We start from the raw sequence: 15550 nt of genomic DNA, 5'->3' as shown, positions 1-15550 counted from the left end.
ATTCCACATTTTGGTTATCCAAAATGATCGATATGTGGATTGTTTCCAATATTTGGTGATGATGAATAACGCAGCTATTATAGAAATCTCTTTTGAAGTATTATACCTTGTGCCAGATTCTTGATGACTAGGAAGCAGAATACAAATTATTCATCAGTCTAGGAGAAAACAGTAATGATCTTGAGGCTATTGAAGCAGCAGAGACATTTGCCCCTTCTCTCTTGACAGCTGAGAATTCTCCCAGCTGTCAGGACACTACATGATTGGGAGGTTAGGCTATAGAAAGAAATGAGGTGTTCAGTGAGGGTTATCTTTCACACTCAACTATTTTTTGTTGTTTTATACTTTTGTTTGTATGGTTTTGGTGAAACTATTTTGTCAACTTGGTGACTTTTCAAAAAGACTTCTTCTAAGCTGATGGTTTTCAGAAGATTCAAGTTGAAAGAGGGATGTTACTAGATACACAAAAATAGGGTGTCTAACATGCACAAAGAAAGAGGACTGAGAAAATGAACTAAGAATATAGGAATAAGGGTAGCTGAAGTTGCCAGCTCTTCATTGGCACCCCTTCCGAATAACCCCTTTCCGGCACCTCTCCAGCACGTCAGTAATAACCTATAAACTAAGCACACATTAAGGCATGCAAAACAAAAGCCCCCTTTCTCTTATTAATAATCCCTAGCTGTTACCCTAGTGCTTTGATTCCCCTCCCTCAACCAGAGAGCTTCTGTACACCAGTTACTAATGGAGTGACAGGGAAAATTATATCTCTGAGAACTTATTAATGCAAAGACGCTCCAAATCTCCTTGTGCACTTTTCAGTTAATCCTTTAGAAAATAATGTGATGTTCTTGGATTCTGCTTAGCTGAGAGTGATTTCTTTCATGTCATAAGCAGAGAATTGAGTAGTTTTTTCCCTGAGAATTAATGCTGTGTGCTGCCCCAGACACTCTAAAATTAAACTGATTTTTAAACAGCAGATTTTGCATTGTATGTGTTTTTATCAAGCCAACCAAAAATCTAGTATTTTTACATTTTAAAAATAGGACAAATCCTCCTATCCATCCAAAATAAATTTAAAGAAATTTTGGCGTATTAGCCTTCAATGAAAAGTTGTATGATTGTTTTTCCTCTTTTTTAATTTGCCATACAGAAAAAATATCGCCAACATCCAGACACTCTCAAGTTTACCTCGATTGAAGATGCTCCTATTATAGTACAGTCTAAAATTAATCAGGCCCAGAGAAGTGATGTAAGTGTTACACCTATCTATATTTTATAACTGTTAACGAAGCAATTGTTAACTAATGCAATTTAATAATACATTTAATAATACACTTGTATTTGACCATTTCTGGGTCAAATTTCTGATAACCTTTCAGTTATTAAGTGGTATCAACAGCTTCATTTACATAGACAGCTGGACGGTTTCCCCAGGTTTCCATTGTTAAAGCATACCTAACTCATTTCTCTAGAGAATTATGTGCAAAAGCACAACATTATGAATATTGTGCTGTCTTTCAGCCATTTAACATTGTTTTCTAAGGAAAAGGCAAGAAGACCTACTCTATATGACAAGAAAAACAGCACATTTATCTCTAGAAAAGACCAGAAAGAATCACTATCAGCACTACCTCCTATGCAGGAATGATATTTTAAGTCAGAACTATGACAGAACTAAGACAAAACATATACATACACACACATAGTCCACATGGTCAAAATTACCTCTGGGATCCATTTAATCACACATGAAGTATAATATAGGTGGTTGGGTGTTTCCCCCATTAGCCTTTCCTATGTCCAGAAAAGTGTCTGCAGGTTGACATTTTCAGAAGGTCACCTCCCCTTGGCTACTTTCCATGAGATACTCTCCCCAAGTCCAGAGATACCTGGTATATGCAGGACCTTTGTAAAGGTCCAGAACTATGACTGGACCCCTTAAATTGCATAGGAGAACTTGAATGCCTGTGGGCATTTGCAGAGGAACGAGGGGACACAAGCAGCGTTGTTCATTAAAAGCCCCTTTTTTTCAAAATGCTCTGCTCTGAAATTATGTCTGGGCAATTAAATGCTTTGCTTTGCTTTGTTTGTATATTTGTTTATGTCTTTTCCCTTTCAGATTGTTTACAAAGCCAAAGTAGAAGAAATTCTGCACAAATACAACCTGCCAGCTGACTTGCCCCAGTTCCTTCAGGCTAAAGTTAATGCTTACAATATCAGTGAGGTGCGTGTATGGACACAGCCACTGATGGGGTGACAAGCCTTCTATGATGTGGCCCCTGAGTTAATTGAAATGATACTTTTCTTTCAGAATATGTATAAAGCAGGCTTGAAAGACTTGAGCAAGAAAGGATATGACCTGAGAACAGATGCGATCCCAATCAAAGCTGCCAAAGCTGCCCGGCAGGTGGCAAGTGACGTAAGTTCCGCCAGTGGCCAATCCCGGGTGACTAGAACATGTGGATGGTATGGACTTGTGGTCTAATGCGTTACTAGAAATTCGCCACGTCCACTGTCCCAGACTGAAAACAAGTCTGGTTGAAAACTATTCAGGAAGAAAATTCCCTAAACAGAACTGGCTGACTTCAATTGTCTTATCTACAAGTTCTCTGATTCTTTTTCCTGCCAGCTTCAAGCTGTTGTTGAACCTCTCTTGGGAATTTTCTGTTACTGTGGTCTTCAGCTCTGTTTGTTCTTTTTCATAATTTCTACCTCCCTATTGATCTTCTTTTTGTGTTCATCTTTCCTTTTCCTGATTTCCTTTAGTTCTTTGTCCATATTTCCCTTTAGCTCTTTAAGCATATTTAGGACCACTTTTCAAGTCTTTGTCTGGAATGTTTCAGGTCTCATCCTCCTTATTGATGGTTTCTAATGCCCTAATCTTCTCCTATGCCTGGGCCATCACTTCCTGTTTCTTTGTATGTTTTGATTTCTTCCACTGAAACCTAGAAATTTTGGTATTTTAATGTGTTATTGCTGGGATTTAGACTTTAAGATATCTGTTCCTTAAGCTTGTATCCAGCTAGTTTTATGATAGATCTTTCTCTGCATGCCAGATGCTAACAACAACAATAACAACAAAAACAAACAAAAAAAAGAAAACATCTTTCCCATTCTTTGCAAATTGAACATTTGAGTGTTTTCCTCCAGAACTTACCCATAAGATGAGTTTAGACAATACTTATAAAATCAGTTCTCCCTGATTCCTTCTGCACATGCGTCTTGTCTTGGACATCGTTTTAGGAATTCTACCCCCCACCCACATACACTGCTTCCAAGGTCCCCTCTTCCCTAAGAAACAGTTTCCTCATGGTTCCAGGCACTTTTTGCTCAATAGCCAGCAATCCCTTGCCCCAGGCAGCCAACAGTTAATTACTTCTGGGAGAGCTTTGTGAGATGTCTCCTAAGAGGGAAAGTTCTAGGATAGCAAGCCTACCTTGCTTCAGTCCCTCGGGCCACCAGCCGACAGATTTGGTCAGATGTACATGCTGCCAATATATGCAAATGGATTGCTCTCCACCCTTCAGAACCAGGAGGAGGGACTTGTACTGGGAGTGCAGGCCAGCTCTAGGCCAAACTGGGAGGAGTTGGAGAAGGGGCCCACCAGGGTACCCTGATATCCTACAGCTTTTAAGTTGCCTTTTTTTTTAAATTTGGTCCTTACCCTGTTACTGCAATCCTTTAACTGTTTTCGAGAGCTTCAAGAAAGATATTTCTGCCAGTCCTGTTGGTTGTTGAACGCTTTTGTGAGGGTTGGAGCCTTGAAGCGTGTCACTCCATTGTGATCAGAATCCGCTCCCTAAACAGATCCAAATCTTCTTAGGGGAAAGGACTTACTGATGATTTCTAGTGGAGAACTCTAAGTTTAAACTGTCATCTAAATTTCTGTACAAATTCATGTTATTTTTCTAGTGGAAATAAAGAAATTATTTACTATTTAAGTCCTAAGAGCTTCCTTTTATTAAGATTTTATCTCAAAACTTTCTTAATTTATATGATTTCCTTCTTTCCCTTACCCCTCTCTCTTTCTACGTCATTGCTTCTATAGACTGATGCATTGCCTCAAGTTTCACAGCCCCAAATAGTCAGTCATTATGTTGCATTAAAGTGAAGAACTTGATTTCTTATCCTATCTTACTGTAACACAGATGTGAATTGAAGATTTTTGCTCTTTGCTCTTTGAGATTTAAATTAATTTGGCTTTAAGCCCCATCTGTTGTCCTGTAGGAAGTGGAATACCCTTCTCTGAGATTTCTGCAAATACGCTGAGGTTTTCATTTCTTTGGATTACCTCAGGTTCCTCATTTGCACCTGTTCTCTCTTGCCTCCTTGCTCTTTCTTCCCCTGAATCTACTACTCTTTTTGCTTTGCACATGCCAGAGATAGAACCCAGTCCTTTCCTTTTGTTTTCTCCCCAAACCTGAAATGCAACTTTACTGATCATTTGAAATGAGGAAGAGATTTAAGTTATGCCAATGTTAATATGTTCAGATGGATTAATAAATGTCTTTATCCTTGGCAGTCCAAAAGTGGCTCTCCAGGCCTCTCTAAGGAATCTTAGTCCTCCTTATTTTTATTATTCAGAGCTGATTAGCTTCTCATTAAAGTTCTCTACTAATCAGTAGTTAGCTATTTGTAGTCTCCTTCCTTAGCAGCACAATATAATTGGTAGAGATTTTGAAATGCTTTTCTATTCATCTTTTCTAGCAGTGTCTAAGTGAAAAGGAACAAAATAGAAACTTATGTTATCACTGATATGAATAATTGTAACAGTGCCAAACCAAAAGTATATACAAGTAAATATCCAATTGTTTGGTTATCTGAGTGACTTCTGGGATCCTCAATTGCTTCAAATCATGGCCTTACTGTTCAGTAAAATCTTCAAAACTACCTTTTAAAATATGCCCACCTTTGTTTTCAACAGGTTCAGTACAAGAAAGACTATGAAAAAGCCAAAGGGAAAATGGTTGGCTTCCAGAGTCTCCAGGACGATCCAAAGCTGGTTCATTATATGAATGTGGCCAAGCTGCAATCAGACCGGGAGTATAAGAAAGACTATGAGAAGACAAAGACCAAACACAATACACCACACGATATGGTCAACGTGGTGGCAGCTAAGAAAGCTCAGGATATTGTCAGCAACGTCAACTATAAGCATTCGCTCCACCATTACACCTACCTGCCTGACGCCATGGACCTGGAGCTGTCGAAAAACATGATGCGCCTTCAAAGTGATGTAAGCAACTTCCACTCCTCAAAAGAATTCCCCTTTAAGCCCCTCCACTGCTGTAAGCCAAACCACCGCCTGGGGCACTCACTCCTCTTTTCTTGGTTTGCTCTAGAATGCCTACAAGGAAGATTATAACACCTGGATGAAAGGTATTGGCTGGATACCTATTGGCAGTTTGGATGCAGAAAAAGTTAGAAAGGCTGGTGATGCCCTGAATGAAAAGAAGTACAGGCAACATCCAGACACCCTGAAATTTACCAGCATTGTGGACTCCCCAGTGATGGTCCAGGCAAAACAGAACACACAGCAAATCAGTGATGTGAGTACACCAAAAGAGTGAGGACAGAGGAGGTGGGTGGTGGCTTTTGAAAAAAAAAAACACCTCAACATTTTTATGCTTCTAAGCCATATCTTTTCATTTAAAAAAATTATTATTTATTGGGTGTACAAAGAGTAGCAGAATGGTAGAATTCTTGTCTGCCATGCAGGAGACCGGGGTTCGATTCCCTGTCCGCACACTTCCCCAAAAAACAAAAAAGCGATCAAAACGAACAGACAAAAATTCAACAAATGATGCTGCAATAACGGGATACTTACCTGGAAAAATAATGAAATATGACCCCACCATGCAGCATACACAAATATTATTATTTATTTAATTTTAAAATAAAAATTGTCATTACTCTTAGTTTAGGCACTAGCATTTCCTTTTTGTTCTATGTTTTATACCTTCCATTTAAAAACTTCTTTTTAAACTACCTTCGAAGTACTGTGTTATTATACATTTCACACATTGTAAAAAGCTCTACCCCATTATTATGCAGGCATGCATACATACACACAAAATTTAAGCTTAGGTTCCACCCACTTCATTGTGGCAAATCCATCCTATACCATCTATGTTAAGTTGCTCACATTTTCTTTTCATAAAAACATAATACAAGGAAATAATGTTCATATTACACAGGAGTATATATTTTTGCTCCTCAGAGCTCATCATACACTTACCACAGAGACTTTTAAAACTCAAGTCTTGGTGGAGATTAGCATATTGTTTGTTTGTCCATGAGCAATGGGTGTTCTCTGCCTAAAGCCAGATCTAAAGGAAAGTTTGGCATAGAGCAGAGTTAAAGAAACATCAAAAGCATTCATGAATTAATTCATTTAAAGAATATCTTTGGGCACCTACTGGAGAGCCAGGCATAGTATTATGTGCTGATGGCATAAAGATTAAATTGACGAGGATTTGTGGGTGGGATTGCATGTAAACAGAGCATTGCCATATAGAGAGAGATGAATGCTGCAGGAGAGGCGTGTGCTGAGAAAGTCCAAGGAATGAAGATGATTGCTTACCGGAATTCCCTGGTAAGCAAAGGAAGAGCTGCATTCCTGGTAAAAGGAGCCACGTCCTGAAGGTCAAGAAGGAATGACTGGGAGACAGTGAAAGGTGTAGAATTGTAATGGGATCATTGTGGCTCTCGTATGCTACTTTATGTAATCTGGAAAGTAGTTAATGGAGCAGGTAATGGGAGGTATTGAAAGTTTTTAGTCTGTGGGATCACACTATCCTGTTGTATTTGAAAAGAGAACTGGCAAAAAGTTCAGAAGCTGAATTGGAGAGACCAGAGCGAGGGGGATTCATTAGAAGCTGTTACAGAAGTCCACGGGAAGGCTTACTTGGACTTAAATTAAGGCAGTTGTGGTGAGAGAGGAGGTGTTTAGAAGGTAGAATTGATGGGATTTGCTGAGTATTTAGATATTGGTCGCAAAGGCAGTGAGGAATTTAAATAACTTTTAGGTTCTTAGAAGAAATTATTTAATATTTGAGGGTTAATCTAGCCATTTCCAGACTTTATTTATGATACATATACACTGGTCTGTATATGATATTCCTCCTTGATATGTCCAGGAAAGAGAGTTGTCTGATAAATGAGAGTCAAGAAATTAAAAATTTACTCATGTTTCAGGTCCTGTGTTAGTTTTAGATACTAAGCAAGTCACTACTTTTCCATTACTAAGAGGAGGATGTACCTTTCTACATCATGTACTTTGGTATCTTTTGATGAAATGTGTTTGTAATCTTTAAAATGGCAAAATCTGATTGACACAGAATGCCTACTTTTTTGTATGCACAGGATTCATGTAAAAGGGTTTTTATATCATGAGGAATCCATTCTATGATTTTACAAATACCATTATAGTTGGAAAGTTTTTAGTAGAAGTGGAAGACTTAATTCTATTTCTTCTCTAAGGGAAAAGCCCTTAACTCTACTGACAAAGTAAGACTTTATCTGGCTTTGGCAAATTCTGTTATTCACATTTAAGTTTGCATTCATCTCTGGAAGTCAAATAATTTAATTTTCTTACAGATATAAATTGTAATATACAGGGCTTAGGTCTTCTTAAAGATTGCAAGATGCTTGTTTTTTTAAAAAAGATAGGAAAATGTCTTTGATTTCTAACAACAGAGATAGTGAGGGGGCTTGTGCTAGAAGTAATCATTGAAGAATTCAATTAATGGATTTTCTTTTTTCCACTACCTGTAATGCATTTTACCTGTGTGCTTGTGTATTGCAGATCTTATACAAAGCTAAAGGGGAAGATGTGAAACACAAATACACTATGAGTCCTGATCTTCCTCAGTTTCTCCAGGCCAAGTGCAATGCTTACAATATCAGCGATGTAAGTTGGGTCTTTGTTGGAGTGTGAGATGCAAACCTCACAATAAAATAATAGAATCTTAGAGTAGAATGGGGCCTTGATAGTGATTTAGACAAATTCCCCACATGGCCCCTGTTGGAGCATATCCATGTTGGTGGTTCTTTCCCTCCTGAGTCAGCCCTTTCAAGGGTAGGACAACTGTAATGGATACAAGTCTTCTTTACATACAGCCCAAATTCTATTCCCCTAAGACATCTACTTAGTTTTCCTAGTTTTGCACCTAGAAGAGACTAATATCCTCCAGGAAAATAAAAACATTAATCTTTTTTCCTCCCAACAACCCTAAAATGTTTAAAGCTGACCACTTGGTCTCTCCTTGATCTTCCTTTCAGAAGACAGAACATCATTTTCTCCAGGAGTTGTCATAAGTGATGGTTTCCCAACCTTTATTTCTCTCCTCTGAACACACTCGTGTTTTTTTTTTTTTTTTAATATCCTATTCAAATGTGACACAAACAGACTTGAGTACATACTTAGTGCAGAATCCAGTGATTTTATACTATACAAAGTATGATACTTTGCTCAAATGACTCCCTAAAACATATGTGCTCTACGGGAGTCCTTTAATTTATGTCTGGAAAAAGACAAAACGATCTCAAGAGCTGAGGAACCACATTAGCTGATTAAAACACACAACATGCTAATGCTATGTTTGCTTTTCCACCCCAGGTATGTTATAAACGGGACTGGCATGATTTAATAGCTAAAGGCAACAATGTGCTGGGAGATGCTATCCCCATCACTGCAGCCAAGGCTTCGAGAAACATTGCCAGTGACGTAAGTAAAAACTGGATGTGAAATCTGGGGGATTGCCTTTTTAAAAAGTTTTTTAAAACACGCTTCTTAAAAAGTATGTGCTTGTGTAAGTGATACCTCATTGGAAACACTATGTTGAATTAAGAAAATTCAAATTCTTTACAAAATGTCATTTTGAACACCTGTCACTTTTCAACCTTCTTATGATTCTTTCTGCTTGACCCCACTTGGGAGAGCTGACATAAATCTGACAGCAGCTCTCTCCCGGGATTCAGAGCCCAAGTTACCTTCACTGACACATTTCCCTGACAGCCTGCATTTATTTTCAGTGGGAACACCCTAATTGAGCTAACAAGTTAAATTCATATGGGTTGTGTTATAATTGTATTAAGAAAATTGAGAAGATGTTATATAAAATGTACTGATTTTTCAAGCCAAATGGAAAAAGCCCACTTTTCTAAGATATAATTTTCATTCACGTAAATTGATGCCCATTTCCTCTATCCATAGAAAAAGTATATGTTTGTATATCCTCCCATCTTTGAAAAGCAAGTTTCAAAAACAGACATGCCCTCTAGACTTCACTGTCACATATTATCCTGTAGGATATTATCCTATGTAGGCTGCAATCCTGGTTTGAAAAAAGAGAAGAAACAAATTACGTGTGCAGACGGGTGGGGAGAGGAGGGGTAGGAATTCCGCTTTTCATGTAGGGATAGTACTGCAATTGTTTTCCTCAAAGCTTTGTATGCAATCACTATGAAGTATATTTCTAGTTTTAAGGAGAATGTGAAGTTCTAAAGTATGACTTTAATAATTTCTTAGCACTTGCACAGGCAGGTTCCACCCCCCCCACCCCACCCCCCAAAAAACATGGTTATCAATTACTTGATAGCTTTTTTCACCTGTTAAAACTTTGTTTAAAAAAATCATGCTTAAACTGCAGGAGTGGAGTGTCTGCAGGGTGGGGGTGGATTTGAACTTTTTTGTGTAAAAATTAAGGTTTTGACCTATTACAGTATATAGCTCAATCTACATCCTATTTCTGATTATAGTAGTGAAGGACCTTGGCCAGCAGAACGTTTGTGGTTAGGTTTTTACTAATGGGTGAAGCTCACAGCAGTTCCTACCCTTATTTTTGTAATTCATTTGCAGCTGCTTCCACAGCAGGCTTGGAAAGTAGCTGCTGAAACACTAGGTGAGGGGGTGGGTGTGAAGCCCAGCTACCTGTGTATATAGTGTCTGAATTGTCGCTACCTGGGAAGAAGAGGAGTTTTGTTTTAAACAAAATTAGGTCAACCTGAGATGAGCCCAGTAAAGTTTTCTGCCTCCCCACCCCACCAAGAGGATCTCGGTGTAAAATTCTTACATGTGGAGTTCTTTGGAAATCTTTTCTGCCCCTTTTGTACACGTGGCACCAGGCCAATGGTAATAGAAACTGAAGAATTTCCTCAAGGATTTCCAGTATTTTGTGATGTGAAATAACATATTGGATTAGGCAAGTTCACATCTCTACAGTGTAAATTCCATTAACCAAGAGATATTGGTCCTATATTTGGAACATGTCATGTCCATACCAAGTATGAAAATTCAGCTGGTTTTAGAAGAATGCTACATGCAAACCATCCATGGGGTTCATAGCAAAAAAAAAGAAACTGGTCCTGAATTTATCGTAACATACCCTCAACCCCCCAGCAGTGTTTGAAATAAAGGCTTTCGGAAGGTACTGTGGTTTGCCTTTCTTGTTAGAGTCTTCTAGAAAGTCACAGTGTTCTGACTGCCTTTTTGCCTGAATATAACTGCTGTACCTAATATTATAAATGCCTAGGACTTTGTTAACCAAATTCTACCTCCGCAGTATAAGTACAAGGAAGCTTATGAGAAGGCAAAGGGCAGGCACGTGGGTTTTAGAAGCATCCAGGATGATCCCAAGCTGGTCCACTATATGAATGTGGCAAAGCTGCAGTCCGATCGTGAGTACAAGAAAAACTACGAGAACACGAAAACCAGCTATCATACTCCCGGGGACATGGTTAGCATCACAGCTGCGAAGATGGCGCAGGATGTTGCCACCAATGTCAACTACAAACAGCCGATACATCATTACACATACCTCCCCGATGCCCTGAGTTTCGCGCACACGAGGAATGCAAATCAAATTCAGAGTGATGTGAGTATGTGTAGATTGACTGATGGAGATTTTTGCAGGTCAGGGATGATCGTTTCTCCATATTTTATCAGACCTCAGTATGTTGTAGGATTGTTTTTTTTAATGCATTTTAAAATAAATGACTGTGATGGGGGTGGGCAACGGTGGTTCAGTGGCAGAGTTCTCACCTGCCATGCCGGAGACCTGGGTTGATTACCAGTGCCTGCCCATGCAAAAAAAAAAAAAAAAAAAAAAAAATTAATTAATTAAAATAAAATAAAATAATGCTCATGATGGAAAGATGAAGAAGGGTATAATAGATAGGCTGTGCTTTGTTGGTTTTCTGTGCTTATATCATAATTACTGATATTGTCTTATTCGTTTATGGATTAAAGATAAAACCATATTCCAGTAACTCTCTAAGCCTCCTTGGCTCACCAGCAGGAAATGAGAGCTCCTGGTGGTCCTCTTCAATAGCAGTAGATGGATAATACAAACTAGGACAATTTTCTAGTCTTTCTGAAGTCAGGAAGGGGTTTTTTTTTTCCTTTTTTTTTAGCTCAAGGTTATATTCTCATGCATATAAATCTGTGTGATGAATCATCTAAAATGAACCGGGAAGGCTTTGTGATTGTGGCATGATTCATAGCACAGGGAGGGTGCCTAACATTAAGACCACCAGATTTTTTTTTTCTACTCTGCAAAGAGGAGAAATGGTGTTCATTTAATTTGTGCTCAGTGAAGTTGTCTCTCTCCAACTGGGATCAGAAATAGCCTGGGTGACAATGTGGGCTTAGAGAGAAACTTTGGATGAAATTTAAAGTTTGGGAGTCTTCAGTTAAATCAAAAGGAAAACCCAGTTGATCATCAAAACAGACACACATTTTTTAGCAGTGCCAATTGGAGTATGTGACCTACATTTCCCTCCGTGTTGTATAATGCGCCCTAACCACAGAGCTGCTTTTTCTTCTTGCCAAATCCCAGGCAATAATCTGTGTGCCAGACATAGCTAATAGCTATATTCCAGACACAAACATGCGGAGGGGTTCTCTTAGGTAAAATTATAGACTTCAGAAACATCCCTTGAATATTCTGTTGGGTATTTTCTCATATGGGATTACTCTCTTACAGAATGTATATAAGGATGAATATAACAACTTCTTCAAGGGCATTGGATGGATTCCTATTGGTTCTCTGGAGGTTGAGAAGGCAAAAAAAGCAGGTGATGCATTAAATGAAAGGAAGTATCGGCAGCACCCAGATACCATCAAGTTCACAAGTTTGCCTGATTCAATGGGCATGGTTTTGGCTCAGCAGAACACGAAGCAGCTAAGTGATGTAAGCAATCTCCCTTCACAGTGCTTGTTCATGAATAACCAGGATGACCAAGTCACTTTACCATCCTTTTCATTTCAGTACCCAAGGGTGCATCTACATGAGCAAATAAACTACTTTTCAAGGCATAGCAGAAAGGTTGTACTTTTGAAGCAACATGGATCTTGAACAAGGAAAAACGGGGAATGGGAGAAGGGAGATGTTCCAAATTTGCTCTATTTTTTCCAAATGCAGAGATTCTGTGCAATTCAAAAGAAAAACCTTATTTAATATGCATATGAAATGACATTATTACTATTATCATTCATGAGTCTGAGTTGCCAGATAAGCTTCTTATTGGTCTGTGTTGCAATAGGTCTGCCTAGCCACGTGGGAGAAGGCATAATGTCCTAATCCCACTGCATAATAGTACAATGTTCTGAGAGGCATAGAGAAAAGTCTCTTGGGAGGAAAGAAACAGTTTAATTTCAGAGTCATCCGGGGTCTCATTTCTGAGCCCAGGTTCCTCTGGAAATTTTATTCTTTCAGCCAGACACTAATTAGCATGCTCGGTGCTTTTACACCATTTGGTAATTTAAGGGTTTCTTTAAAGCCCCTCCACCAAAGAAAGAAGTAAATGAAAGGCAAAGCAAGGGAAGACTTTTTGCAATTTTAGCTCTGAGATCTTGGAGGGTATGGAATGCTTTGCTTGACTCAGAGTTAAGGATTTTCACAGGGCAGACGTTGTCCCCACATTACCACAGGCCTTTATGGATTAATTCTATTTTAGTGACAATATATGGAATAAAATCCCTTTGTACTAACCTAAGTGTATCTTCTCACTGCTTTCCCAGTTAGCCGGGAAAACGTCACTTACTAGATTAAGTCTTCCCCAATTCCAATAAATGCCATCAACATCCACCTCTTTACCAAAGCTGGAAACCTGGTGGGCACCACTGACTTCTGCCTGAGTGACCCCACCCACATCCAATGTATCTGTTGGGTCAACTCTAAGTATCTTCCAGTCATTCTGTTGGAGCGCTTCTGTCTTACAACTGCCACCAACCCTAGTGGAGGCTTCCATGTTCCTCAGGCAGATAACTGCAGTGACCTGCTACCGGGCTCCCTGCCTGAGGGCTCGCACAGCAACCACAGAGATGTCTTAAAACATAACCAAAGCATGCCACTCTTACACTTAACCCCCCTTGGTAACTTCACTTTGAACTTGAACTAAACTCTAAACTCATTAAGTTGACAGATAAGACCCTCCGCAGGATGGCCTTGCATCCCCCTCCCACCTCATTCTCTCCACCCCCACCCCCATTCCCTGTAGAGTCCAGCCACAGGGTGCAGGCTGCTCTTAGCCCTTCAAGCCTGCCAGCCAGAGTGCTCACCGACCTCAGGGCCTTTCCAGGCGCTGGACCCCTCTTCCTCTCCATCTGCCCCACATCTCTCCATTTTTTCCCAACTTTGAACATAACAGTCACCTCCTCAGACAGCTTTTGCTGTCCACCCTCTTTTCTCTCTAACAGCTCTTCCATTTATAACACATTTCACGTTGTGACTGTATTGTACTTTATATCTTTATCATCTGTCTTCTCTACTAGACTATAAGCTCAGTGAGGGCAAGGACCGGGTTTGCCTTTTTTTACCACTTTGAACATAACCTTATACCATGCCTGGTACACAATGCTGTCCAGCAAATATTGGTGGAATGAATATGTTTCCTGGAGGTCCATATGACCATATCAATATTTGCCTCATGCACTGAAAAACATTTTTAAAGGCATTTAAGAAGGCATAGTCTTGATGCAACTTATGTTATATGAGCTAATGGCATTTGCATACTGTCTCCTTTCTGTTTAGTTGAACTACAAGGTGGAAGGGGAAAAGCTGAAACATAAGTATACTATGGATCCTGAAGTGCCTCAGTTTATTCAAGCAAAGGTCAATGCACTCAACATGAGCGATGTGAGTACTCGACCTGGCTCCAGCCTAATTACTGCTTGTGTGGGTTTCTTTTTTCTTGTCAGTGGAACTCAAACCCTTAGAATTTTAAGGTGGGGACCCTTTTGAGTCCTCGAGATGGAATCCTTATCTTAGAACATTAGTCTAGAGGGCACCATAAAATGTCATTCAACTCAGGCTTGGAACAAAATGGGTTAGATAAAATTGGAAAATATGGAAGTGCATAACCAGCTGTAGTAAGAATAAATATTGCTTTGTAAAACTTTTGTTTGTCATTTATTCAACTTCCAAAAAGGTTTTAGTGCAGTTTTCTTTAGTAACTCTTTTTTTTTTTTTTTTTGTATAAAATTAGCCTCTCCTTAGGGTAGCCTGGATACCTAATTGGTGGTGATGTATAAATCCATTTTTAGAATTGTTTCCTCTTTTTTAAAAAAGTTGATAAATTCTAATTTAACAGAACCCAAACTGAATGATTCTTGAAAAAAAAAAATGGCTTAGTCAATGCTTCCCAAAGTTTTAGACTCTTTTTTGGTTTCCAATTATGCTTTTTTTTTTTTGCTACTTACTTCTGTATTTTGATTTGTTAAAAAATTTTTTTTCTTATTTCATTAGTGGTATATAAAGACAAAGCATTAGGATTTATTACAGCTGGGCAGCATTACATCAGAATTTTTTATATTATTCTCTATACATTTCTATAAGTTTGAAATGTTTTGTTACAAAAAAATACAAAAAGTTTCTTTCATGGTTATTATAGAAAATTTTGGAAATATAAAAAAAAGAGACCTAAAATCATGTTTCTCCACACAGAGAAACAACCACTGTTAAGCTTTAAAGCACTACCTTTCCATTTGTTTTGTTATGCAAACATATACTTTTAAAGAGATTGATATCATACTATGTATAAAACAGTATGATACTCTGTTAATGTTTATAAAAACATTTGATAAAGATTTGCAAGTTTAATTAATAGCTCTAGCTCCTGAATTCTCTTAATAGAAGGGGATATATTGTGACATTTTATAAGAAAGATTTTGGCATTTTGTTTCATTCTCCTTTTAATTATTTCAAATAGTGAAATAACTTTTCCCTTTTTTTCAAGGCTCATTATAAAGCAGACTGGAAGAAGACTCTTGCTAAGGGCTATGATTTGAGATCAGATGCCATTCCAATAGTTGCTGCAAAAAGTTCAAGGAATATTGCTAGTGATGTAAGTCTGATTTGAAAATGGTAAATTCAGAAATTTTTCTATATATTTTGAAAATCTTTACATGGTGTATGTGGCTATATAAGCTAAATTAGAAAGCAAGTCAGGAAATTATAATATTTAAAAAATTCCTAATATCCTAAGTGCCAACATTTTTTTTCTTATTGTCTCACTTAAAATATCTTTTAAAAATTAATACCAA

The 15550-nt window shown here is 38.3% G+C and overlaps 1 protein-coding gene across 21 annotated transcripts in view; it reads left to right on the top strand.

Moving 5' to 3' along the window:
• Positions 1-15550, top strand: part of NEB (nebulin) — a 232784-nt gene that overhangs the window by 50770 nt on the left and 166464 nt on the right. For all 21 annotated transcript variants that reach the window (XM_077153803.1, XM_077153822.1, XM_077153820.1 and 18 more), the window contains 11 exons: positions 1154-1252; positions 2123-2227; positions 2315-2422; positions 4928-5239; positions 5346-5552; positions 7811-7915; positions 8624-8731; positions 10569-10880; positions 11991-12197; positions 14040-14144; positions 15244-15351. In XM_077153803.1, the coding sequence (XP_077009918.1) occupies positions 1154-1252; positions 2123-2227; positions 2315-2422; positions 4928-5239; positions 5346-5552; positions 7811-7915; positions 8624-8731; positions 10569-10880; positions 11991-12197; positions 14040-14144; positions 15244-15351 (1776 nt within the window). The remainder of the gene's footprint in view (positions 1-1153; positions 1253-2122; positions 2228-2314; positions 2423-4927; positions 5240-5345; positions 5553-7810; positions 7916-8623; positions 8732-10568; positions 10881-11990; positions 12198-14039; positions 14145-15243; positions 15352-15550) is intronic.

Source organism: Tamandua tetradactyla, chromosome 3 (assembly GCF_023851605.1).
Source record: "Tamandua tetradactyla isolate mTamTet1 chromosome 3, mTamTet1.pri, whole genome shotgun sequence".
Classification (NCBI taxonomy): domain Eukaryota; kingdom Metazoa; phylum Chordata; class Mammalia; order Pilosa; family Myrmecophagidae; genus Tamandua; species Tamandua tetradactyla.
The sequence above is the reverse complement of the archived record's forward strand: the minus strand, read 5'-3'. Positions and strand labels throughout refer to the sequence as shown.